Here is a 26,512-nt window from a genome sequence, read left to right as displayed (position 1 = left end):
ATCTGCCTGCCAGACATAAGAGACACGGGTTCGATCCCTGATTCAGGAAGATCCCCTGGAGAAGGAAATGGCAACCCACTCCAGTTTTCCTGCCTGGAGAGTCCCATGGACAGAGGAGCCTGGTGGGCTATGGTCCATAGGGTCACAAAGAGTCGGACATGACTAAAGCGACTTAGGACAGATGGACGAGGTGAGGGGACAGCCTGGGGTTTTGTGAGGCAAGTCTAGGGACAGGAGTTCCTGCAAGGGGGACAAATGGTGGTGGTGGTGTGTGTGTGTGTGTGTGTGTGTGTGTGTGTGTGTGTGTATTCCCAGATGTGTAGGCTGTGTCTACTTTATTCAATATAAAGGAGTACACTTTATCCTGAGATTGTACCTACTTTGTTGATATTTTTGCAGTAGTGTTTCTCTCATGAAATGATGGTACTACTGGCTGTTCCCTATGTTCTTGGGGAGGAAATAGTCATGATGTTGATCCCTGCCCCCCCAAGCTGAGAAGATTTTCCTGGTGTGGAATCTAAATGTCTGGGGCCTCCTGCCCTGGGGCAGTTTGCTGCCTACCCTGTGGACTGGCCGCCAGGAGTTGGGGTGGGTTGGCTGTTCTGGTCCGCGCTCAAAGCTCGGCAGTGGCTTGAGCCCCTGGAACATCTGCTCTGTGCAGCTGGGTGCTGTCTGCTGCAGTCACTACGGTGCCCCCAGCTGTGCGCACAGTGGGCGCTCAGTGCATCCGTGTTGCCTGGATGCCCGGATTCTTCAGGGAGATGGAGACAGGTTGATGGCTGGCAGAGGTCCTGGAGGCTGTGGGTTCAGGGTGTAGGGTGGGAGGGGTAGGGGCGATGTGGCTGCAGGATTTCACGCCTCCAGCGAGCACAAGGGGTGTCAGAGTCCAGGTCTTGGGGTCAGGTTCGGGGGGCATACGATGGCCCTGGCACAGGCCATCCCCAGGGGCCTGGGCATCAAACACAGAACTCCCTCCCACAGTAGTCTCAGGGCTGTGATGGTGCTGACCTGAGCCACGGGTTGAGGGCTTGGGCCTAGATGCTGGCCTTCTTAGGAGTGGGCTGGGGCCCTGCTGGGGAGCCCTCCTTGGCTTTAGACCAATTGCCAAAGAGAGGTTGGCCTGAGTCATCTCTTCCGATATGAGAAAGCTTTGGGGTGACCGGGGTCCCGGGACTCACTGACCTGAGGGTCTCTGTGATTTGCCGGCCCCAAGACTCATGGCCTCGCTCAGACCCCCCGGCCTCCTGGACCTCACCTTCGGGCCCAGGCTGTGACCCAGGTCCCAGGGCCGCCACAGACAGGGTAGGAGCGAGCCCACAGCTTGGATGGACAGTGGGGGTTGGAGCCTGGTGCTGGGGTTTGACCTTGGTGCTGCCCACGGTGCCCTTGGGCGGGGTCATGTGTATCCCCCTGTGCTGTGCCCAGGGGCTTCCCTGGTGGCTCAGACAGCAGTGAATCTGCCTGCAATGCGGGAGACCCAGGTTCGATCCCTGGGTTGGGACAATCCCCTGGAGAAGGGCGTGGCGACTCACTCAAGTATTTCTGCTTGGAGAATCCTATGGACAGAGGAGCCTGGTGGGCTACAGTCCATGGGGCTGCAAAGAGTTGGACACGACTGAGTGACTGCCATATGCTGTGCCCAAGCCTGTGCTGATGGGCTGGGTCCCTGCTGCTGGCCCCGCTCGGTGGACGAGGGGCTTGGTGGATGGGTGGATGCAAGTTGGAGACACCGCAGCCTGTGCAGTGTGCAGGCTGCAGCAGGGTGGGAACTGAGCCCCAGCGGCTGGGGAGTGAGTGGGTGGCAGCCAACGGCAGGCAGCAGCCTCCAGCGGCCGCAGCGCTGGGGGCAGGGACTCGCCACTGCTGTCACAGCCGGGCTGGGCTGGGGCTCTCAGGGCCCCTGCAAGGCCTGCCCTCCCATCCTGGAGCCCCCAGGACACCTTCCTAGGGATATTGCTGCCGCTCCTTGCTTCACTCCTGGTGTTCTGTCGCCTCTCTCCCCCTTGTCATTCTCTGGTTCTGAGGCCACTCAGAGGAGGGGAACGGGCCCTGCCCTCAAGGAGCTCCCAGCCCCACACTCTGTGCCCACCGCAGCATTGGGAAGAGCTGGGGGAAGGGCACCGGCGCCTTCCATAAGGCCTGGGCAGTCAGGAAAGACTGCTTGGAGGAAGTGGTCTGCCCTCCTTAGGCAGCCAGAATCCAGCTGTGCCCAGGAAGGCAGGGCTGCCGTCCTGGAGTCCACTACGTCAGGGCTGGGGTCGGGGCCTTCCCAGAAGGCTGCTCTACATCCTGCATTCCCTCCCACTGCGTGCAGACCTGCCATTCTGTGTTTCAAGGCCCCAGGGTGGCACCCTGGAGGGGATGACGCTGCTAAGCTGGCAGAGCTGGACAGCTGTGAGGGGTCAGTGGGTCAGCTCACCCCCAGGGCCAGGCACTCCATTGCACTCGCCTTTTGAGACCAGACCAGATGGCCAAGTGGGGGCCCCCTTGGTCCTGGATCAGAGCCGGGCTGGGTCCTCAGGGGGTGAGGGGTCATGCCAGCTGGTTGGGATCCTGGCTCTGAGCGCAGATGGCCGGGTGAGGAGTGGACGACAGTAACGTCACGTCGTGAGGATGAGGCTCAGGACGAGCGGCTGGCCAGTGAGGGGTCCGGGTTTCCACCCAGGCCTGTGCCTGAGGAGCTTTGCAGGGGCTGTGCAGCCGGAAGGGGGCTGGAGTGAGCGGAGAGCCAGCCCTTTTTCCAACAGCTGCTGCTACTTTCTTTGGACCCGTGCTCAGCTCAGCCTCTCCCCGGGACTGCAGCCAGCACACTGGAGCCCTGGGCGGGCCAAGGCCCGGCACTGGGTGCTGAGGTCAGACCTGGCCCCGGGGGGCGGGGCCGGAGAGGCCCCTCTAGGGGACCCCTGTTGCTCCCTCTCCGGCCCCTGTGGCCCTCCACCCCCCACTTTTCTGCTCTGAGGCAGCATCACCTCTCTCAAGACATGCCCTCCAGCCTATCAACAACTACCTTGGGACCAGATGTGGGTGATAAGGTGGATGAAGATGGTGACCTGGGTTGGGCCCCTGGCAGGTGGGCAAGAGTCAGGGAAAGAGACTGAACAAGGGAAGGGGAAGAAGGAGGTTGATCCCAGGAACTACCCGCCTGTTCTGGGGTCCTGGGCACTCATGCCTTCTCTGAGCCCGCGTTTCCTCCTCTGTAAGTGGAAACGGGGGTTCCTGCCCATGGACTTGTGGCGAGAGTCCAGGAGGATGTGATATGATCAGGGCCTGCTGGGGTGGACACGCAGGTTCTGTCCCAGGGAGCATCTTGGGGAACCCCTGGGAACCCACAGGTAGGGGCCGTTCTGGCTTTTGTGTTTTGAGCTGTTTCTCTTTGCTGATGAACAGATTCTTGAAGTTGAACTGCAGTGCGGTTTCTGTTCCCTTTTTCCCTGTATAGTCTGAAAACGCTAAATTGGGAGGGGTGGTGTCATCTCCTACAGGAGGGAAGCCAAAGCGCCCCCTGAGCCAGAGCTTGATTGAGCGGGTTGGGGCAGGGGAGGGCAATCGGTTCCAGGTGGGCTGGGTTGAGGGGTCTCCCGTCCCTCATTCACTCATTCATTTGAGGAGCCGGAGGCGCAGCTAAAGGAGAGCCGGAGCTTCGAGACCTGGGTGGAAGCCTGCCTTGGCCGCCGAGCCTCAGTTGCTCATCTGGGAACGGGGAAGCATGAGATTCCCCTGGCAGAACAGAGTTCTACTGGATGCAGCTGGGTCTGGATGATTCTGGAAGGGAGGACAGGAGAGCATCTCTGCGGCATTTCGTGGGTTTACTCAGAGCCTTCCCACCTGCCATTTTTCGTTTGTTCTTCTCAGTGACCAGTGCGGTCGGCAGGACTGGATTATGGTCCCACTGGGGAGGTGAGAACACTGGAGCTCAAGCAAGCCCTGGGATTTTTTTCCCCCTTCTGTTCTCCGACTTGGCCCCAGGCTGGCCTTTCCTGGGAGCTAGCACCCCCATCCCTGAATGGGGGAGAAGGTGGTTGGATGATGCCGGAAATAGATTATTGTAGTGCAAATATAAATGCCTAAGTGTTTTCAAATGAAAGCCAGTGTGTGGGGCTGCCTTTGTGGGGCAAACACCTGGGGGAAGGGGTGTGTGTGTGTGTGTGTGTGTGTGTGTTTGGGGAGGAGGTTGGGGAGGAGGCTGACACACTGGAGGAGAAGGTGACCCTGCAGAAAAGCCACCTTGGAGCTTTTCACATGGCCCCTGGTTCCCCTATGACTCCATCATGGTGGTGGGGGAACGTGGCTTCACAGAGGAGTCACGGGGACCCCAGAAGGTCAATGTCGGATGTGGACAGGGCTGACATAGCACTCCTTAGGGGGCCTCAGTAGAAAGAGTTCCAGGCACAGACGCCAAAGCTGTGCGGGAAAACAGTTGGGGAGGGTGCGGGAGTCGCGAGGGCAAGGGGGGGTGTTGGGGGGCCCAGGGCCGGGGAGGGGAGGGACACTTGAGGACGAATTAATGGTCAGGAATACAAGCTGAATCTTGATCTAAACTGAGAAACAGAATCCGCAATTAATTGGCTGCATTTGCTGAACCTGGGACAAGGTGAAAACGTTCTCCTGAAATACAGCTTAAGCCAGGAGGGTGTGTGTGTGTGTGTGTGTGTGAGGGTGTGTATGTGAGTGTGTGTGTGTGAGTGTGTGTGTGTGTGAGTGTGTGTGTGTGTGTGTGTGTGAGGTGTGTGTGTGTGAGTGTGTGTGAGTGTGAGTGTGTGAGTGTGTGTGTGTGTGTGTGGGTGTGTGTGTGTGTGTGTGTGTGTGTGAGGGTGTGTATGTGAGTGTGTGTGTGTGTGAGTGTGTGTGAGTGTGTTTGAGTGTGTGTGTGTGTGTGTGTGTGTGTGTATCTCCACCGTGGGCTCTGTGCAGCAGTCTGCTCTGGAAGTGGGCCTGGCTGAGCTGGAATGTCACTGTCTTCCCAAGTTTACCAGCCCAGGCCTCCTGATGGAGTGGACCGTGGGCCTGGAGCGGGCCACTGCTGAGAGGGGTCAGGGCCCTTCCAGTGGGCTGCGCGTGGTGCTGCCCTGGATCTGGTGGGCCAGCTGGGGGCCAGCCTGGTGCCACAGCAGGGACGCTGCCCCGAGGTGTGGGTGCTGGGCTGCCTGGCCTGCGGGAGAGCTGAGTCAGCTCCGTGGGAAGCCCGTGGTCAGCAGCGGGCCAGAAGCCGGTGCCTGCGTCCTGACTTGAGTCACTGCACTCTCAGGTCACCCTGTCCTGCTGCGTGCGCTGAGAGACCAGGGGAGGCCTCCCCACAGCCTGCAGCCAGCGCAGGGCTCTTCGGAGCCTGGTGGTTGGTGGGGGCCTGGGTGTGGGGCGGCTCTCAGCGCACATCACTTCTGATCCCCTCCCCTCCCCTCTGCTGGGGACTTGGGTCACTTACTTGACCTCCTCGTTTCGATTTGCTCCTCCATAAAACGGGGTGACAGTGCCCCCTGCTAGGCCCAAGCCTTGGACGGTGGAGTCTGTGACCCTGCACCTAAGTGCGCATAGTAGGCCCTTAGCGCAGAGTCAGTTGGGGTGAGGGGCTTCTGTGCCCCAGGGCTGGGAAAGCCTTAGCAGAGTACCTCGCATAGTGTGGCGAGTGGAAAACCCACGTTCAGGTCCCAGGTCTGCTCCTCCCGAGGCCTTGACCTTGGGCAAGTTACGTGTCTGCTCTGAGCCTCGGTGCTCTTGTGTGTGAGGGTTTAATGGGGGCCACGTGCCTCCATTTCACGCCGTAGAACACTGGAGTTTGGGGTGGGGGTGTAAGGCGCCTTAGCGGGCGTGGGGCGTTCTGCTTGCGGGTCCTGCTGGACCTTCTCACCCGAGTCTGGACCAGCCTGGGCCCAGCAGTGGCGGAGGTGTGCTGGCTCAGCTTGGGATCCAGATGGTGAGGCCGTGGGGGAAGAAGAGAGAGGGAGGGCCAGAGGGGGCCTGGCAGGGGCCAGGTGTCACCTGGACCCCTTCCCCTCATGCTCAGCACCTCCCTGCACCAGACCCGAGTTCCTTGTAGGTAGCAGGAGTCCCTTCCAGCTTTCAGATGCTCCGCAAGTGTCCAGAGTCATACCATGGGCTGGCTAGGGATCTAGCCCTGGATGTTCACCCCAAGCCATGCCCTGCTCCACTCTTTTCTGTTCTTTGGCACTTCCCTGTGATTTTGTCTTTTTTTTTAGAATTGGTGACTCTGGCAGCTTAGCTTCCCCTTACTGTTGAACTGCGTTTCTTTTGGGAAACAGGGCCCTGGGGGAAGAAAGGGCCAGGTCAGCAGTGGGCCCAGGGGGTGAGCTGGTGTTTGCTGTGATTTTGGGGGCCAGTGCTCTCTGGTGGGTGTGTGTGTGGGGCATGGGGCTGGCCTCTGCTACCCCTCCCCGTCCACGCTGCCTCACCTCCTCTTAGGGAGGGATGTGGTCTTACCCCAAGGACCTCTCTAGACTGCAAGATAGACTCCAGGGCTGATGCTCGGCCTGTGTCCTGATAAGTCAGAGATGCAGGGGCCCTTTGCGTCCAGCTGATCCTCACCTCTCCACTTTGAGGGTAGAGATGGGACCCTGAGTGGTGACTGCCCAGGCTTCTGGCAGCCCCCTCATCATCCCTTGTGGTCTCTAGGCTAGGAGGGAAGACCCCAGCTCCTGTCCACTGTGTGCTGATTTCCTGCGTCTGCTGGGCTGGGAGGACCAGGGTCTTCCCCTCAGGCCTCGCTTTGCCCACCATGTTTCTCTGCTCCCCCCCAGCCCAAGAACAGTGGTGCAGGCTTAGCAGGAGAGAGCCTGGAAAAGCCCTCCTGGTGCCCTGAACAGTCACTGCATCTGCCAGGGGCAGGGGCACCGCCCAGCTTCCCGTCCCTTCTTGGCCGCTCTTGTTTCTCATGCTCATCACCGTTGCTTGGTCTGTGCTCCCTACCAGCCCCCTCCCAGCCTTCCTCCAGCTCCCCCACCCTCAACCAGGGGAAAGCAGTGGGATTGGCCCTGGACTGGGAGAGGACCACCCTGTTCGGAACCAGTGAGAACCAGTGAGTCCCCACCCTTTGATCCACCACATCTGCGAAGTGGAGGGTCCTCACAGGTGCTGGGGACTTGGAATCAGCCCAGGGGCAGAGATAGGGGAGCCACTGGGGCCACCCCCTGGGCAGCCAAGGGCCTGGGAGTGACCACGGGACCGAGGGTGGGGAGGGGTGGTGGCCCTCCCCACTGCAGTGTCGTGGGTGGGGTGTGTGACTGCGCTTTTGCTTGGCAGGACTGGGTGGAACTATTTAAAGCTGACTCTGGGCATCAGCTCCTGTGAATGACACAAATAACAATAATAAGCAAAATAATAGCAATACTGTGTTGGGGAAAAAAACACCACGGCTTATGTCCTTTAGGTACTTGTGAACATTCCAGGTTCACAGATGTGGCTATGGACGATTCCGAGTGGTAAAATGAAGGAATAGCCTGGTTCCACATTAGGTTGAACAGACATAGGCAAAGGGCTGAGGACATTTAGAGGCCTGAGTGCGTTCATGTGCCTGAGGTGAGATCAGGAAAGGCTGCCTGGAGGAGGTGGCAGGAAGGAGGTGACTTGGCCTGGCATCAGTGGGGAAGAAATTTCTTAATGACTATTGTGGGGGTGCCCGTGGTCCCTCCTGGGTCAGACTTGGCCCCAGGCTGGTGCGTGGAGGCAGGACCTTCACCTCCCCTCCCCAGGCTCTGGCTCCATGCTCTGTTGAGCTGGGGGTGGGCTCCTGCTTTGCTGCTGCTCCACAAGGGCTGTCCCCTCACCCAGCCCAGGAAGCAGCTGATGAGGGGCTGGTGGGAGGTGGCCGGGCTAGAGGGGCAGATTCCACCCCTCTGCTGATGGCCGGCGTCCTGGCGCCTGCCTGGGGCTGAGAATAGCACCCACACTTGCATGGAGGGGACAGGTGGGCAGGCAGTGGCTCTGGGGGGGGGCGTGGTGCTGACATCTCTCAACAGGTGGCCTGGAGGGCTGGGCCGAGGGCAGGGCTGCGGTGTCCTCAAACAGCCCCATCCAGCCCCTCCTCAAGCGGCCAGCGGGTGGGCTTGTGGAACTCCTATCCGGGGTGCCCTGGCTGGGAGCCCTCCTGGCCCTTCTGTAGTGTGGGCTGTGTCCCGGGCTCAGTGTGGGAGGTTAGGGATCAGGGTGCCCTAGGGCCGCGTGTGGTGGCTGCTGCAGGGCATCAGAGGCCAGAACTTCCAGCAGCTGTTTGGGCTCAGGAGCAGGGTCATGGTGGTGGGGCTGCTGGCAGGGCCCTGCAGAGCCAGAGGGGGAGTCTGCTGAGGGAGGTGGGGCCAGAAGCGGGAGGTGGGGCGCGGTGGGGCGAGTTGTCTCCCATGTAAGCCTGGATGAGTCATGGGGAGCTCGGGGCACCAGGCACCAGCGCGGAAAGGCATGTGTGGGCTGGGCTGGGGAGGGACGGGGGTTAGGGAGAGCGTACTGGCTTGGGTGGGCACAGTCCTAGGTCATCAGGGGTCAAGAGGTGGCGGGGGGCGGGGGGTGGGGGGAGGCTAGCCCCCGCTCTGTGCTAGGCCCTCTAACCTACACAGCCCGAGTTCATCCTCACACTTCCTGAGGGAGAGGTCTTGGCTCAGTTTTACTAATGGGACTCAGGGCTCTGAAAGATGAAACTCCTTGCCCAGGTGTACACAGCCTGGACCTGCTCCTTATGTCTCCCGGCCCCCCTTCGACTCTCCCCATCAGAAAGGGTCCAGAGGGCCCTCCTTTCCTTCCTTTCTCTTACTCACTGTCCAGACCAGATATGGAGCTGGTTGCCAGGGGTGGGAGCCACTGAGGGGGTAGTGGGTGAGGAGGGGATCCTCAGGAGCCCATGGTGGGCCTGCCTTGGCTGCCTGTCCCCACCTCCCTTCCCAGCGTCTCTGGGGACATCCAGCTCACAGTGACCCCCAGGTGTTCCCAACTCGGGTGGCTCAGGTTCCTTTCCTCTTGTTGCTCACACCCGCTGTCCCCCTCACTTTTCTCCCTGTCAGCCTATCCTTGACCCTTCCTCACCATGTCCTGTCCCGGCCATAAGCCATTATTGCCTCACCTGGGTCATCACAGTCACCTAAGTGGGCTCCGTGCTCCAACCTGCTCTGTAGTCTGTCTGCACATGGCAGCCTGGGACTTTAAAACTGTGAGTCAGAGCACAGCTCTCCAGACTTCCTCCTCCCCGCTGGAGTCTCAAAGCCCCATGGCCCTGCCCTGGCTGCCAAGGCAGTTCATACAGTGGTTACAGCCTCTGGAGCCAGGCTCACTGGCTGTGTGACCCTGTGGAGTTTTTAAGGCAGTGCCTCAGTTTCCACATCTGCAAAGTGGGGTAATGGTAGTACTTCCTTTGTGAGGTTGTAGAGGGGATTGCTTGAGGAATTGTGCAAAGGCCTCAACTCCTGTGTTCCTGGGCATCTTCCTCCTCCGCCCACCCTCCTGTCCTCTTTCACGTTCTAGCCTTGCTCTTCCCACCCCAGGGCCTTTGCACATGCTGTGCCCCCTGCCTGGCATGCTCTCTCCTTCATCGGGTCACAGAGGCCACTTTCCTGAGCCCCACCCTTTCTGTGCCCTGCGGTGTTTTTGTTCGGTTGCCACTGGACATGCCTCCGTTGGAGCACTGACCCCTCCAGGGCAGAGACCTTGCTCTGCTCACTGTAGAGCACAGCCGGGCAGCTGGGGGAGGGTGTCGCAGACCACGAAGCCTCAGCTCCAGTCCCAGCCCTCGCTGCCTAGGGGCAGGTCCCAGAGCCCAGGGGTGGGGACTCCACTTCCCCTTCCCTGTGAAGGCCAAAACTGTGGGGATGGTGGGGGGTGAGGGGGCAGTGAGGAGGGGGCAGCCTGGGCCCATCCCGAGAGGTTGGTGAAAAGTTCCTTTGTCCCCCTGGAGTGTGGGTCAGGTGGGGCGACGGCTGGAAGGGTGGGGTCTGGACGGCAGGGTGGTGCCTGAATGCTGAAGGAGGTGGCTTTCTGCTCTGGGTGGCCCTGGCCCTTCCAGAAGCCCTCCTATCCTCATGGAGGCCTCTCCTGGAGGTTCTGGGTCTGTTGACATCTAGGAATGAACTCAGCCTGATGGGTGGTCCCTGAGGGGAGGAAGCCAGTCACAACCAAGCCTGGGCCCTCTCCTGCACCCCCTTGGGGCTCTAGGGCACCCCTTTTGGCCTGATCCCCCCTCCCCAGGCTCCCACGCATGGAAAGGGGCTCCTTTTGCGCCATTGGGTTTGGGAACCGATGGCCGTGTTCAGATTCTAGATCCTGTTTACTTACCCTGGGACCGGGGATGGTAGGCCTCAAGTTTCCTCATCTGAACACCTCCCTCTCTTAGAAAATGCTTGGCAGCCTCTTGGGATGCCTGTGGATTAGCGACTACTTCTGTTTTGTGGGTGCCACCTCACCTCACTGGCCCAGCCCAGCCCCCTCCCGGAACTCCCAATCCCTTCCCAACTTTGGCCCCTGCCCCTCTGCTCCCCTGCCTCTGTTCTCGGCCGTTCCAGCCTCCCCCACCCCCTGCAGCCCACCCTAGCTTCCTCTGGGGTCTGGGTGGCCCTGCTCTGGCTGCTGCCCACTAGCTTATCTGCTGAACAGGCTGGAATGTCAGGCTTCCTGGGAGGGGGAGAGGGGAGAAAGGAGAGGAGGGCAGGGTTTCCCAGCTGGAATCATCTGGAAACTTCTTACCTGGGGTCAGAGCCCTTCCCTTCCACCTGGCAGTGGGTGTGCAGGAGGAGACCCCCCAGCACCCCCTGAACCCAGTCCCTACCTTTCCCAGGGGCCTGGCTGGGAGGCTGGGAGAGGCTGCTTTTGACCAAGCAGTTGTATTTCAAGGCATTGTTGCGGGACAGACGTACGTGGCAGCCAGGTCTTTACGTACTAGTTAAGGACGTAAAAAAGGAAACCAAACATCACTGTTTACTCTCACCAGTATTTCAAAAGGAAAGGGAAAATCATTAAAAGAGGAAGGAGATAATTTTAGAGTGACAGTCTCCCAAGAAAGGCCCTTTGGCTTCCTCAGTAGGTCAGCCGTTCTTAACCAGGGGCCCACGGGAAAGGATGATGAATCTCTGTGGACTGGTGTCAGGGGACAGTGACTTCCAGAACACGAGGACTTGTGAAAAAAAAAAAAAAAAGATTACTGTGGGGTGAGGCCTTGGAGATTCAGGGTGGATGAGACTTGGAAAGATTGTTTTTAGTTTTATATTTCATTGCAAAAATCCTTGCACACTTTGCATTCTAATACACGGTCTTTGTTGCTTATGGCACAAAAGTGGTTTCTTCACCAGTTAAATCTTTGGAACGCAGGTGGGGCAGGAATTTTTGGAGTGGGCAGACATGCTGCCTGTCATCCCCGTTTAAGAATCAAAAGTTGAGGGAATTCCCTGGCACTCCCGTGGTTAGGACTGTCACTGCTCTGAGGGCCTGGGTTTGATCCCCGGTTAGGGAACTAAGAAAGCACAAACTGCGAGCTGCAGCCCCTGGCAGAAAAAAAGAATCATCAGTCGGGTCTGGGCGTAGAAATCCATCCCGCCTGGGGTCCTTGTTCTGCCGCTCTTTAGCTGAGCGATCCCTCTGAACCTGTTTTTTCATCTGTAAAATAGCACCCAAAGTCAAACCTTTGGATGTCCTGGTGGTATGAGCCCACCTGTAAGGGAGTGTCAAGGGTGCTGAGCCCCCTCAAGGTGAATCCTTGGTGCAAGCTCCCTGGGGTTGTGCCTTGCAATGTGATTTTTTTGTGGAGCTTTGAAGGAGGAGCAGCTGCAATCCAAGGGGAGCTTTCCCTGGCTGAGAGGTGACATCCCATGGTGAGGGGTCCCCTCAAGAGTGTGAGCTGAGCTCAGAGCACTTCCCCAAGGGGAAGGCGGGATGATGGTCACCACCTTCTAGCCACCAGCCTGGGAAGACGGAGGTCCAAGGATGGGGGTGCAGAGGAATCAGGGGAGGCGTCTCTCTCTTGGGGACAGCTTTGTGTGTGTACTGGATTAGGAAGAGGGATCTGAGTCAGAAGGTCCCCGTCTCCTCTGAGATGCTCTTGCCCAGAGCCGGCCCTTTCCGAGCCAGGAGCCCGGCTGGTTCCCCTGGGAGCCTGTTGCTTTCTCTTTCTCTGGTTTTCTCTCCAGCTCCCTTCTGCATTCTGGATTCTTCTTCCACACTGTCTCCTGGCCTCCACTCAGCTTCTCGCCTGGCTCTGTGGCTTCTGGATGGTTCCTGCCACCTTCCCACTGTGCCTGGAATCGACCGAAGGGTCGTGGGCAGGAGCCGTGTCAGGGAGCATGTGTGTGTCTGTGCAGACAGGTCGGTGAGCACCAGAGTATGGACACGTGAGGGTGCAGACAGGCCCACTTGGGGGGCCTACGTGGGGGCACATTCTTGCCTCCTGGGGGTGGAATGCTGTTCCTGCCTTTTGCCCAAGGCCAGCATTTTAACATTTATCTTTCTTAAAAAGTCATTGCCCTTTTGGGAAGTCGACAGGCTGAGTCTGGCACCGCAGGAGGGCTGAGGAGTCTTATCGGCCAGGCCTCTTGCTGTGCCTTCTGGAAGTCGTGTGTTCTGGGCTCTGCTCCCGGGCAGAAGAAGCCTGAGCTGCTTCTCCCCACTGTCGTTCACAACTGGGCCAGGGAGGCCAGGCCCCTCAATCTAGCCCCTCTCTGCCTGATACCCTCTCAACGCCAGGGCACAGCGACAGCTCCCAAGCTGTGAACTGTGTCACCCTGGCCAGCAGATAACCAGTCTCAGGCCTAAATACTGTGGCTCTGGTGGCAGAGATGTCCAACATGTCCGTGTGAGTGAGCTCACGGGCCCTCAGAGGGAGAGGCAGAGTTTTCCTTGCTGGATGACAAGATGAAGCTGCCCCCTGGTGCAGTCACTAGCCAGGCTGCAGGCAAGAGCCGTACCCCAAGAGTGGCATTCAGTGAAAAGGACCCTGGAGTCAGGAGCCCTGGGTCCAGTCCTGGCCTGTCCACAGTCTCTTCACTCAAAATAGGGGTGCCAAGGCCTGCTGGAGGAAGAGGCCCAGGGACCCAGACTGCAGCTTAGTGCCCAGAACGGGTCAGCCAGGCCAGCCGCCTGGGCCAGAGGCACCTCTGCATCCCCAGGGGTCAGTCAGCGGGCGGTGTGGCCTCAACCATGACACAGTGACGGACCCAGAGGGCAGCTGCTAGGGCCCTGAGTCCAGCCCCCTTGCCACAGCAGATGAGATCTGAGCTGCACTTGCTCGGCAACCACAAAGCTACCAGACTCTCCTGGGGTCGAGCTGTGGCCAAATTCCTTCCTTTTCTCATCTCTAAAGTAGGGGTGAGAATACTTAGAGGAGGCCAGGCATGAAATTGGCAAGAAAGGACCAGGAATAGGACACCCAGAAGCAGTGAACACACCTCTCCTTAAAGGGAACCCGGGCTTCTTTGAGAAATGGCTGATTGTAGGCCCAGGGCCTACAATACCCCCTACACACCCCCCTGAGCCTGGAGCATCTCGCAGTGTCAGGAAACAAGGACATGCCCAAAGACTAGTGGAGACACGTCCTCAGGCTCCCACTGGCCAAATTTAGGACAGTTTGAACATCAAAAAGAATAATGATAGTAATAGACTATAAAACATTGAATGCAAAATGGAGGCGAGAGTCCGTAATGATGTCCCTGTAAAGACATGACCTGTATAGAACACCAGGTAATACGGAGGAGGGTAGAAGCCCTCGGTAACAGTTAGTCCCGGCAAAGATGAGAGATGCAGAGCCTCTCAGACTTTCATTTGCACATAGGGTATAAGGGGTCTTGTCAAAATGCATTGTCAAATCCAGCAGTTCCAGGGCAGAGCCTGAAATTCTGCATTTCTACCAGATTACCAAAGGGCTGTGATGCTGTTGGTTCATGGACCCCACTTTGAGTGGTAGAGTATTAAATGGACATAAAGGCATCAGGTAAAAAGTTATGGGCTGTAAACATTTATGCAGGGATGATATATCGACCCTCAGATGACTGGTTAGTTACCTAGAGAAAAGTCACCTTAGTCACACCAGAGGTCTGGCAAACACTGCCCAACCTGTGCATGTGGTCAAGCTCAGCACCGGAAGCAGGAGACGCCCCGAGGTGTTGCTGTTGAAGGACACGTTGCCTCTGAAGTATGCTTGCCAAAACAATGTTTAATCTGGACTCAATCACGAGGAAGTGAGCAGATGAACCTAGAGTGTAGGTCATGCTCCACGGGACTGGTTTGCATGCTTAAAGAAAATGTCTGTTTGGCACAGGGTCCGATACTCAATATTTTGTAATAACCTATAAGGGAAAAGAATCTGAGCAAGAATATATATATATATATCTTACAACCTGAAACTAACACAACATTGTAAATCAACTATGGTCCAATAAAAAAGTGTCAACACCATGAAAGAGAAACAAATATGCACAGTGAATAGGTGTGGGGAAATGTTCTGGATTAGAGGAGACGGGAGACACACAACCCAATGCAGTGTGTATGCTAAGTGAAGTAAGTCAGAAAGAGAAAGCTAGATACCACGTGACATCACCCGTATGGGATGTGAAATACGACACAAACGAACCCACCTGTGAGACAGAAACAGACTCAGAGAACGAACTCGTGGCTCCGAGGCTGAGGGGCATGAGGGGGCGATCCACCGGGAGCTCGGGGTTAGCAGGCCAGCTATTATATATAGAATAAGTAAACAATAAGATCCTACTGTATAGCGGAGGGCCATCCCTCAGTGGGTAAAGAATCTGCCTGGAATGGAGGAGCCACAAAAGATGCAGGTTTATCCCTGGGTTGGGATGATTGCCTGGAGAAGGACGTGGCAACTCAGTCCAGTACTCTTGCCTGGAGAATCCCAGGGATGGAGGAGCCTGGTGGGGTACAGTCCATGGGGTCTCACAGAGGCAGACGCGACTGAAGAGACTGAGCATGCATGCATGCACGAATAGCACAAGGAACTCTACACAATATGTCATGATAAACCAGAATGGAAAAGAGTATGAAAAGGAATGTGTGTGTGTGCGTGTATGTGTATATATATATACTGAATCATGTATATATATACCGAAACATATGTGTATATATATATACTGAATCATATACATATATATACCGAATCATATATATATATATACTGCTAAGTCGCTTCAGTTGTGTCCGACTCTGTGTGACCCCAGAGACGGCAGCCCACCAGGCTCCCCTGTCCCTGGGATTCTCCAGGCAAGAACACTGGAGTGGCTTGCCATTTCCTTCTCCAATGCATGAAAGTGAAAAGTGAAAGTGAAGTCGCTCAGGTTGTCTACTTGAAAGTTAAACAGTCGTGTCCGACTCCTAGCGACCCCATGGACTGCAGCCTACCAGGCTCCTCCGTCCATGGGATTTTCCAGGCAAGAGTACTGGAGTGGGGTGCCATTGCCTTCTCCATATATATATATACTGAATCATATATATATGTATAACTGAATCACTTTACTGTACAGCAGAAACTAACTCAACATTGTAAATCAACTATTTGTGTTGTTCAGTAGCTCAGTCGTGTCCAACTCTTTGCAACCCCATGGACTGCGGCACGCCAGGCTCCTGTCCTTCACCATCTCCCGGAGCTTACTCAACTCATGTGCATTGAATCAGTGATGCCATCCAACCATCTCGTCCTCTGTCGTTTCCTTCTCCTCCTGCCCTCAATCTCTCCCATCATCAGAGTCTTTTCTAATGAGTCGGCTCTTCGCATCAGGTGGCCAAAGTATTGGAGCTACAGCTTCAGCATCAGTCTTTCAAATGAAAATTCAGGATTGATTTCCTTTAGGATTGAATCAACTATATTTCAATTAAAAAAACAGTGTGTGAACCACATTTGGATCCCAGATCAAAAAGCAAATAACCCAAACATAAGGGAGATGCAGGGGACAACTAGGCATGTTTGCACATGGACATGTGCTGGATAATAGTAATAAGTTAAGAGTGAACACTGGCTGTTCTCTGGTATTACGGGGGTTTAGGAGAATATTCTTATTCTTTGGAAATGTGCCAAAGTAGTTAGGGGTGAAGGACTGGGTTAAAGGGTCGTGATGTCTGCAGCTCCTTTCCAGGGGTTGGGCTAACATATGAACAAACGAACCAAACTATTTAAATAGAGAGAAAGAGAGAAAGGAAAGGTGGCCTCATGGTGACAATTGGTGAGTTGAGGGAAGGACAGATGGCAGTCTATCGTACTATTCTTTCAACTTCTTTTGCGGTTTATAGGGTTTATATTTCAGACTAGAAGTTGGGGAGGGGGCCTATGCAATGTGGCAGTGCCTGGTGGGCTGGGGCTTACCCCTCCCCACTCTCTCCTGGCTCTGCTGAGGCCCTGCCCACTTGGCTCCTGGGTTATTGGGAAGCTGGGAGGAGTGTGGGACCGAGTGTCCATCATGGGGGCCAGGTGCCTTGGGCACCATCTGGGCAGGAGGACTGTGAGGCCAGCTGCGAGCATAGCTCTGGGGCATGGCTGATACTGTGTGTGGGCGGGAGGGTTGAGCCGGTGGGCAGGAGACAGGGGGACCCCTCAGATGTCAGGGAGTGAGCCAGAGACCCTGAGGCTGTGGGCAGTAGGGGCGGAGTGCCCTACCCTGGCATGTCTACCAGGAGGGGACAGCTCCGGTCACCAGGTGGCCTTTGGTCCAATTCGGATGGCCCCTCTTGCCTCTTGAGGTGTCTCCCTTCACAGGGATCCCAGCTGTGTGACCCGTGGGAAAGGCGAGCCTTCCACCTGCCCACCCGTCACCCAGACGGCCTGTGTGTCTGTGTGCCCCTGCCCACCTGGGAGCCTCTGTGAGGGCGTGCATCCTGTTGCTGTGGTCCCGACCGCAGGCTCTGGTGTCGGCAGGGGAGGAGGAAGTACGATAGTGACGCCCAGCCACCCGGCGCAGCTCGTTCTGCGACCAACCTCCACTGAGGCCGTGACCTTGGGGTGCTGGGAGATGATGAGGAAGGTGAAGGCCCCCTGGGGTCTCGGCCGCTGGGTGGTGGGTGCCGGGGACCTGTCTGTGCGTGTGTGAGAGAGAGGGTGGATGGGGGTGCTGGGGATGCTCTGGATGGGGGTGGTCCTTCATCTCTGCTGGTTGCTAGAAGAGCTTTTCCTGTCCGGGGTTTCCCTCCTGGGCCTCCGGGCTCCGCTCTTCTCCCCAACCTTGGCTTCTAGAAAGTGCTTATTCTTACTTTGTGCCACATGCTCAGATGTGGGCATGTGTTCCCACACAGGGCTGGCCACGCTCTGGGGAGAAAGAGGGGTCCCAGAGGGCTCCTGGGGTCAGCCTAGGGGTAAGGGCCTGTGGGCGTGCTCCCCTGCCCTTGCTGGCCCAGCTGGGGTGGCGTGGAGAGGGCCAGGTCTGCTGGGTGCCCCCCCACCTCCAGTTTGGGTGCCCTTCTTCCAGTCTGGAGCTTGGGAGAAGCCCTTTGCCTGCTTCTGAGTGTGAGGCCCTAGGTGGCCTGATTTGCCTGCCGTCTGTCCCACGAAGGTAGAGACCGTAGCTGGGAGGAGGAGTGTGTGGGGCCTGTAAAGTGCTATGCTGGGTCAGCAGTGAGTGATAACTTGCTCCTGTTTCGAAGGACACTGGCCCTGGGCACCCTTTCTGGGTTTGGTGGCCGGGTGTGCGGCCCAGCTGTGTGGAGGCTGTCACCATGGGTGGCCTGTCCCCTGGCTCACTGGCTGGCCAGGAGCAGAGGAGCGGGCCTGGGAAGACCCCTCAACCGAGGCCTCTGGGCTGTGAGAGGCTGGGGAGGGGCAGGCAGGAAGCTGTCCCTGAGCCCTGGTACTCAGAGGTGCTCAGCCGTGTCCTGCGGGCCTCCTGCCCCGCCTGAGTCACAGCCCAGGCTCTGACAGGCCGACCTGCAGATGCTGTCAGGAGGAGGCTCATTCTGCCAACAGCTTCCTTCACTTGGCCCTGCTGGGGATTGGTCCTACCGAGATTTTCAGCCCCTCTTGTCCGTGGCTGCACTGAGGATGTGATGAGAGGAGCAGGGCCACCGATAAAGCTTCCCGGACTGCGCTGGGCTTGGGCTGAGCAACTCCCACCTTGGTGTGGTGGGGCTGTGACCTGTCCTCTGTCACATTGTCACATTGTCCCTTTGTTTATTACAAGGGAGACATGCGAGATTAGTGTGACATAGGGGTGTCTGCTGCCCCCGCCCCCGCCCCCACCACAGATCTCTGTAGCCTCAGGCAGGGATTGGGAAGCCTGACTGCCTCCAGGCCCCCTCCTCACCTGACTCCTGCCCGTTCTCCAATACCTGGCTCAGCCATCAGGCATCCCCTGAACCCCGGTGGCCCGCCCGCTGCTCGCAGTGGCTGGCTGAGCTCCACGCAGGGTGGCCCCACGCACTGAGTGTGACCTCTGTGTCCCCCAGGCCTGTGGCCAGGGCTCCCCTCTTGGCATGGAGAGGGCTCTGATCATGTGTGTGTGTCCCAGGCGAGGGCACTGGTGGCGGCTGGACAGAGCTGCCTTGGGGTCTCTGAGTGTGGGGACAGATCAGGCAGGGCTCAGCAGCTGTTGGGTGGCAGGGCAGGATACGGTGGGGTCCAGGTGCCCCAGGGGCCAGTGGGAAGGGCCTCTTTCCCAGTGTCTGGGGTGCAGCAGGAGCCGTGCTCCGGAGGGTGGGAAACAGGTAGCCGTCAGGGCTGTGGGGTTTCACTGCGCCAAGTTTAGTCCCGGTCTCTGTCCTGGGGTGGGTGGTGCCCAGCTTGTTCCCCCCTGTAGCCGCACTGGGGGCTTCCCCCAAGGACAGGGCCCCAGGGTGTGTGCCCTCGTCCTCCTTTCTGTGGAGCGAGGCAGGTACAGTGAGGAGGAGACAAGGCCTGAGCCTCCACGTGCTGTGGCACAGGCGGGCACTGAGCTATCAGAGGCGAGGCGAGCAGCTGGCTGGAGCTCACGCAGAGCCGTGCTGGTCATCCCCCTCTGCAGCATCCTGCAGGGCCCAGTGGGACCCACTGGAGCCAACTGCTTCCCCAGATTCTGAGACCAGACCTCAGATTCATGTGAATGCCAGTTCTAACCCCTGATCCTAATGGCTACCTTCATGGTGAGCTCTCTGCGTGTCAGGTTAAGTATTCTCCATATGCTGCTGCTGCTAAGTCACGTCAGTCGTGTCCGACTCTGTGCCACTCCATAGACAGCCGCCCACCAGGCTCCCCGCCCCGGGATTCTCCAGGCAAGCATACTGGAGTGGGTTGCCATTTCTTTCTCCAGTGCATGAAAGTGAAAAGTGAAAGTGAGGTTGCTCAGTCATGTCCAACTCTTCGCGACCCCATGGACTGCAGCCCACCAGGCTCCTCCAACCATGGGATTCCCCAGGCAAGAGTACTGGAGTGGGTTGCCATTGCCTTCTCGGTTCTCCATACAGACCCTCTCATTTTACGTAACAGGAAACTGAGAGACGGGCTGTTTTGTTCTAGGTTGTGACTCTGACCTCAAAGTTCACAGCTCAGATGAGAACGTGTTGTGTGTTGACCCTGTGCTCAGCCCTGTCAGTGAGCTGGGGACGCAGGAAGGCTGGACACTGTCCTCGACCTCAGGCTGTGCAGGCTTGGTGGGGCCAGAGGCAGACCCCCAGGCAATGAGGAGAGCTGGTCCCAGGCCCTAAGTGGTAGAGTCGGGGGAGGACGGAGAGGGCAGCTTCAGAGGACATGTCGCCTGAGCAAGGTTTTAAAGGATAAACAGGAGTTGGCTGTGTGCACCTGCCTGCCTATGTATTCGAGTACAGAGTGTGCATACTTGCCTTCTGTCTGGCATCTTGGGATGCCATCCGTATGGACTAGGAGGGTGGGTTCATGTCAGGCCCAGCCCTCAGCTGTGTAAAGACAGCTCTGAAAGCCCTGTACTTGAGTACCTGTTATGGGCTAGATGTGGAGACATGTTTCACGTGAGCCTTAAGGTGGACGCTAATGTTCTGTTTCTTGACAAGGTGCTTGAGATTCAGAGAGACAGTAAGAGTTCCTTTTCTCAGGGTTCTTCTCACTGCCTGGCATGTCACCATGGCTGGCCTCTTTCTCAAGGCCTGAAGGTCTCACTGGTAGCTACCGCTGGCTGGTGAGCCACGCGGCTGTGTTTGATGCCTGGAGCCAGGTGTGGATATCTGGGCCTCCTCGGGACCCCGATGGCGGGGAGGGGACTGGCAGCTCCGCTGATTGTGAGCATCTCCGCAGGGAGAAGGAGAGGCAGTGGGCAGATAGCGTCACTCCCAGTCCCCCTGCCTGAGGGCCGGCCGGGCTCTGCTCCCTAGGAGCCTCTGGTTTGCTCCGGTGGGCCATGCTGGCTTTTGGAAGTTCTTTCCCGCCTGGTGGTCCACTTCTCTCCTTGGCGTGGACGGGGGTGAGTCACCTGCCCGTGCCCAGTGTCAGGTGGGCCAGGCACCCCCGAAGCTCCACCCTGTTCCCATGGGGCCGGCCGGATGTGGCTGCCAAGGGAAGGGGGAGCCCAGATCGAGGGAAGTGCCCGTTTTCTTGCTCATGGTGGTTTGGTTTTTCTCCTCAGTTCACTGCCACACTTGGCATCCGGTTGCCCTTGCCTGATGGACAGTGTCCTGACAGGGTTACTGGGGGCCGCTCCCCAATGTGCACTGCTCCCCACCGCCTTCCCTCTCCCTCCTGTGCGACCTCGAGTCACCTTGAGCGTCTTAAAATTCCCTAACAATGGACCTCATCTTTCTGGTCCTCCTGCTGCCAGCGCTCCTCTCAGTCTGAGCTGCCACTTCTCCCAGGAAGTTTTCCTTGATTACCCAGGCTGGATAGGATCTCCATCCTGGGCTCCCACAGTCTCATGTACTTCCCTCTGTCTTGGGACTGGACCCTTGTCTGATCGGTCTGCTTCCCCAGTAGAGATGCCAAGGGCACAGAGCAAGTGCCTGGCAAGAGATGGCCAAATTCATTACACGATGAGAGAGAGGGTCAGAGAGCTGACTGGCCTCGCTGTGGCTCCTGGGCAGGTGGGGGAGGGGGAGCAGGGCAGCGCAGGCCACCCTAGGGTCAGTCGGGGTTCGGGAGGGTCTAGGCTCTGTTCTGAGACCGGGCATCCCTCGGTCCAGGACCCCGACCTGGTGTTCCAACCCCATCTGAGCTCCTCCCTGCTGGGAGCTCACCTGTTTTTCTCCTCCACCTGCCACCCCTAACCGGAGCCATGTGCTTCCTTCTTATTCTTGTTGGGTTTTGGTCACTCTCTGCTGACCATCATCTCCATGTTGTTCCTTCTGCTTCCCGTGGAGGTGCCTGCCCAGGCCTGTGGAGGGGGCCTCTGCCTCCGTCTCTCCCTGCACACCTCACCCCCTCTCTGCCTAACCTGTACCCCATCTCTTATTTTTCTCTGCTCTTCCCCTGTTGCCCTCACCCATCCTTGCTTCTTGAACTCCCTCTCTTTCTAACCAAAGAGAACTCCGGAGTTGGAGGCAGCGGGAGCTGGGAGTCTGGGAGAACCTGGTGGGCCAGCCCTTCTGCTCAGGGCTTTCAGGCTCCTGGTCCACTTTCTTCTTTTTCTAGAGCTTTCTCCCTCTCCAGACTTTGGGTCTCTCTCTGCCTTCACCCATCCATCTCCCCACCTGTGCCTGCCACTTCTTCTCTTTGACACCGCCAAGAAGGGACAGCCGTGACTCATCGAGGGGAGAGTCAGCCTCTGAGATGTCAGGAATAGGGTGTGTGTCTGTGAGCCCGTGTGTACGTGCTTTTGGGTGCCTCTGTGTGCATGAATGTGTGTGTGCTGGTGTCAGTTACAGGAGTGGGAGGGCGTCTAGATACGGGCTAGAATGGGTCTCAACTGGAAATCTAGGCAGATTGGAAGCTGACTCCTAGTGACAGCAAGAGCCTGACCCTCCGCCAGCCCTCCCTTCCCTCCTGGTCCTGGAGTGATTACCTCCCTGCCCCTCCCTCTAGGATTTGTGAGCAGTGGGCCCAAGAAATGGAGTCCTGTGGGGAGGTGGGGCCACCCCCGCCGGCCCCCTGGTGTTTGGCTCACTTTTCAGTTGCCAGGTTGGGGTGTAGCAGCCAGGGCTGCGGTGTGATATCAGCTGGGAGGGGCACCCAACCCCTCGTACTCCTGGTTTCTGTCACTACAGCAAGCCTGTCCTAAGCTCCTCCTCTTGACAGATGGGTGAGCCCTGAGAAGAGGAGGGAGAGATCTCAGTCCCTCAGGCCCTTGGGGGTCACAGCAACCACAAGACCTCTGGTGGTCCTGGTGGCCTGGGCTGGGTGATCCTGGCCATGGCCCTCCCAGAACCCTGCTGGGGTGAAGAGGAGTCTGTGGTATTGATGATCTGGTGCTCTTGGTTTGGCTACTTTCCTTCTCAGTGTAACATTCTTCCCTTCTCCCTCTGCCTTGGAAGGTCCTCCAGAAACTGGGGAAGGCGGATGAGACAAAGGATGAGCAGTTTGAACAGTGTGTCCAGAATTTCAACAAGCAGCTGGTGAGTATGGGTGGCCCTTGGCCTTCCGGAGCTTGTGAAAAATGGAACTGTGCCTGCCAGGTGGAAAATGTCAAGAGCTGAATTTGTGGAGTAGAAGAGCTTGAGAAGGGATTAGTGTGGGCTGGCATGTCATGGAAGACTTCTTGGAGGAGGGGGCACTGGCACTGGCTATGGACTAGGGGAAGAGGGGGAGTGTGGGGGTTTACTTTAGGTAAGATGTAAGGTGGGGCGGGGTGGGAGTGGGAGTGAGTGTTAGATCACGGCCAGATTCTGGGCAACCTTCAGTGTCGAGGCAGGTGGGCTCTCTAGAAGTGTCCTGTGAGGAGAGTGGTATCTGCAAGGTTTAATACGGGAGCGGAGCAGGCTGGGTTTGATTGGGTACCCGCTGAGTGTCGACTGTGCCTGGCTGAGTGGTGGGCTCCAGGCCGGGCCATTTGTAGATGGCTTGTGGATCCCTCCGACACCCCTGTAAGGCAACTGGTATCAGTGCTCCCCTTTCGTAGATGAAGCAGTTGAGGCTTAGAGAAGTTGGGTAATCTGCCCAAGGCCATCCAGCTTTGGGAGTGGATTCAGACCCATACTTCTCTGGTTCTAAAAACTGCAAATGAATTAAAGGACATCCTTAGCATTTTCTTTTATAGACCAAGGGCTGGTGACAGAAGGGCCTTAATTATGTGGACAGCCTGGGGGGCAGTGGTTTTATCCAAGGGAGGATGTCCTGACCCCAAAGGGCCCTAAATACCTTGACTGGGTTGTGCTCGAGACATTCCCCCCTCAGATCTGCTAAGTCTAGAATAAGCCACTTTGGTGACTGTATCTGAAGATAGTAGAAGTTGGGAGTGAAATGACTCTGGTGATTCTCTCCTCCCTGGGAAAGGCCAAGGAAGCAGGGACAGAGAGCTGGGCCATGGCTCTGTGGCTTCTGCAAACCAGTCCCAGTGAGTGACAGACAGGAATGGAGGCCAGAAGAGGCCACAGGAGTGGGCATGAGTGTTGGCAATGAGGTCAAGATCTAAGCTTTGCTAGGAAAGGGGCTGGTGGGCCTAGACTGGGGGCTGGGAGGGACCAGGCCTCTTCCTACTCCTGGTCCACATCTGAGGCCTCAGAAAGCACAGAAGATACCCACCAATGCTTCTGTGGCTGGAAGGGAACCTCTGGGAGAAGGGGCCTCCTTTGAAAAACTCTGACAGCTCACTGGCCCGTGGCTGGGAGCAGTTGGGAGAGGGCCAGGGAGCATGATGGGAGAAGGCCAGGGAGCATGCTGGGAGAAGGCTGGGGAGCATGCTGGGAGAGGGCCAGGGAGCATGCTGGGAGAAGGCCGGGGAGCATGCTGGGAGAGGGACGGGGAGCATGCTGGGAGAGGGACGAGGAGCATGCTGGGAGAAGGCCAGGGAGCATGCTGGGAGAGGACCGGGGAACATACTGGGAAAGGGCTGGGGAGCATGCTGGGAGAGGGCCAGGGAGCATGATGGTAGAAGGCCGGGGAGCATGATGGTAGGAAGGCTGGGAGCATGCTGGGGGAGGGCCAGGGAGCATGCTGGGAGAAGGCCGGGGAGCATGCTGGGAGAGGATCAGAGGGCATGCTGGGATAGGGCAAGTGTGCGTGCTGGGAGAGGGCCCAGGGCCAAGTCACCCTCACCTGCCAGAGAGGCTCAACTGAGGGGTTCCTCAGAGCAGGGTTGGGAGCCCCCATGGCTGCTTGTCCCCCGAGGCCAGTAATGGGAGGTGTTTCAAAGCCCATAGCAGAGACGGCTTGTTTGGCTCTGGGTGACCGCTCGCCCCTTGGGCCTCGGTTTTCTCACCTTCAAAGTGGAGGCTTGAAGAAGAACACTGAAGTCCCCTCTGGCTCCCTGGCTTTTGGCAGGCAGTCACTGATCCTTGCCCAGAGCGGCTGGGGAGTGAGGCTAGGGCTAAAGATAGCCAGTGCTTTTGGCTCCCTGGCTGTGGATATGGGTGGTCATTTGAGCTGGTGCTCTGTCTGCCCGCAGATTGGGTGGTGTGGTCAGCTTCTCAGGGGCCGAGGGTAGAAGCAGGAGTGGGCAAATATGAGGTCTCGTTTGAGGTTCAGGGTAACCCTCCCTTAGGAGTTAGGGCAGCTGGACAGTTCTGGATTTGATTGGTGTGTGGGGGTGACTGGGGCCTGGGGGTGGGGTCACTAAGTGAGGATCACTCTTCTCAGGGAAGTGAATTCAGAAAGCTGCGGGGTGTGAGGAGCCCTGGGAAAGGCGAAGTGAAGCTTGAGCATGGGGAGCCCTGCTCTTCCTCTGGGAACGCCAAGCCTAGTGCGCCAGCGCCAGTTGGGGCCAGGGATGGCGGGGAGTTTGGGCTTCAAGGACACGAGTCCCCCACGCCTTCCTCTGGGGGTGGGCCCTAGGAGAGGGGCTGGGTCGCCTTGCTGTCGCCTGCTTTCACAGGGACCCAGTTTACATAGCCACTCTGGGCCCACTCAGCTTCAGGTCTGGCATCCCTGGCCCTGTCCTCTTTGTGAAGCCCTGGAGGGCTCACTCACACTCTCACCCACCCAAGTGTTTTAAATCCAGCTCAGATCCTTGGAGCCATTCTTGGGTCCTCCAGATGGCTCAGCCTCTTCCTCCTAGGGGACCGCCTGGACCTGGCTCCCCAGGGCTCAGAGTTGCTATTTGTCAATGAGATAGGGCAGGTTTGGTTCCTTCTTATTCTTCAGGGCCCACCCAGGGCTCTCCTCCAAGTGGGCATCCCTGGCTATCACGTGGAGATCCTCTGGCACTGACCACAGAGGTTCACGAGTCCAGCTGGAGCCAGAGGGGTCGGTGGAGGGAGCACTTCCCTGGGAAGATGGGGGCTGACGTCAGGGAGTTGGGGATAGCCTTTGGAGGGAGGTGTGGGGGGTGTGGAGTGCCTGCTGGCCGGCTTGTGGGGCCACACCTGGTGTTAGTCCTGGGCTGCCAGGAGAGCAGGCTGAGGGCAGTGGCTCCAGAACTTTCTCCTTCCCCCAGCTGCTCTGAAAGGCATATGGTTAGAGCCCAGGGACCTCCAGAGAGATGTTTCTCAGAGCCAGGGTGGAGGGTAGCCTGCTGCCAGGGCCGCCTGAGGAAGCAGCTGGCTGGGAGCCCCGGGAGGGGGACGTCGACACTGGGGACCAGCTGCAGTTGGCACAGGGGAGGCAGGGCCCCGGGCGGCCCTTGCACATCTGTGCCCAGTGTGCCTGCTCACAGCATGGCCTTGTTTGGGAAGCACAAGGGGCCCTGGTACAGCCTGAAGCCTGGGCAAGCACAGCAGCCTGCCCTGTGGGTGACCCCTTTCCCTGGGTGCCTTGTAGACAGATGTTGGGGGACAGTGGGGAGGGGAGCAAGCTGATGAGGCTTGGTGGGAAGAGAAGCTGGGTCTGGAAGATTCTGACATCGGATGAATACAAGAGCATCGCATCATAGGTACACTTAAATCCTCGTCTCTACCACCACAGCACTTAACTGTTAAGACTGGGGAGGCTACATGGGGAGTGGGGTAGACCCTTCCTCTTGCCCCCATCTCGGGACCACGCATGGCCCCGATGGGCTTCCAGGGAGGTGTGAGTGCTTGTGGGCTGGCCTTGGTTTCCTACTCTAATCAGCACGCCTTGAACTTGGATGTTTGGGAGATTCCTACGTGGCCAGGGTTGTATACTCCATGGGGACTGAAGGAGTCTGGGAGAGGGTCTCCGTTTTTAACGTGATGCCCTGGAACCCTCTCTGTGTGGTGTCTGCTGTCCCATTGCTGCATTTGTCGTAACGAATAGGCAGTTGCCTGTGTTCCTGGCCCTGTCAAGACCAATTCAGCAAACTGGGGCCCACGTGCCCGGGACTTGGAGGTTCTCACCAGCTCTCCCTGTGCCAGTGTGATCCTGGGCAAGTCTCGGAACCTCTCAGCTTCCTTTTCCTCAGGTGGCGCAGTGGCGTCGAGAGGCTATGTGTGGGACGTTCTGGCCCCAGTGAGGAACTGTGCCCCAACTCTGAGGACTTCAGGGCAGGAGGAGAGGGCTCTGGCCAGGAGGAGGGGCCCGGTTTGCAGGGGGACAGGAGCGATTTGAGGGTGCTGGGGTGGGCCCATGCCTGGGGCCCGCGTCCTGGCCTGCTCTCGGCAGGGGCGTTGTTTGACT

The 26,512-nt window shown here is 57.8% G+C and overlaps 1 protein-coding gene and 1 long non-coding RNA gene across 2 annotated transcripts in view; both read left to right on the top strand.

Annotated features, from left to right (window-relative positions):
• The window catches only part of BIN1 (bridging integrator 1), a 56,893-nt gene that overhangs the window by 7,429 nt on the left and 22,952 nt on the right, over window positions 1-26,512 (top strand). The window contains 1 exon segment of the mRNA XM_014482491.2: window positions 22,318-22,398. Within this exon segment, the coding sequence (XP_014337977.2) occupies window positions 22,318-22,398 (81 nt within the window).
• Window positions 9,850-18,157, top strand: LOC138984698 (uncharacterized). The gene is made up of 2 exons (XR_011461967.1): window positions 9,850-12,285; window positions 15,498-18,157. It is a non-coding gene; the product is annotated as an uncharacterized lncRNA (long non-coding RNA).

This window comes from Bos mutus, chromosome 2 (genome assembly GCF_027580195.1).
Source record: "Bos mutus isolate GX-2022 chromosome 2, NWIPB_WYAK_1.1, whole genome shotgun sequence".
In the NCBI taxonomy this organism is placed as follows: Eukaryota; Metazoa; Chordata; class Mammalia; order Artiodactyla; family Bovidae; genus Bos; species Bos mutus.
Note: the sequence above shows the minus strand (reverse complement) of the source record. Positions and strands in the feature narration are given on the sequence as shown.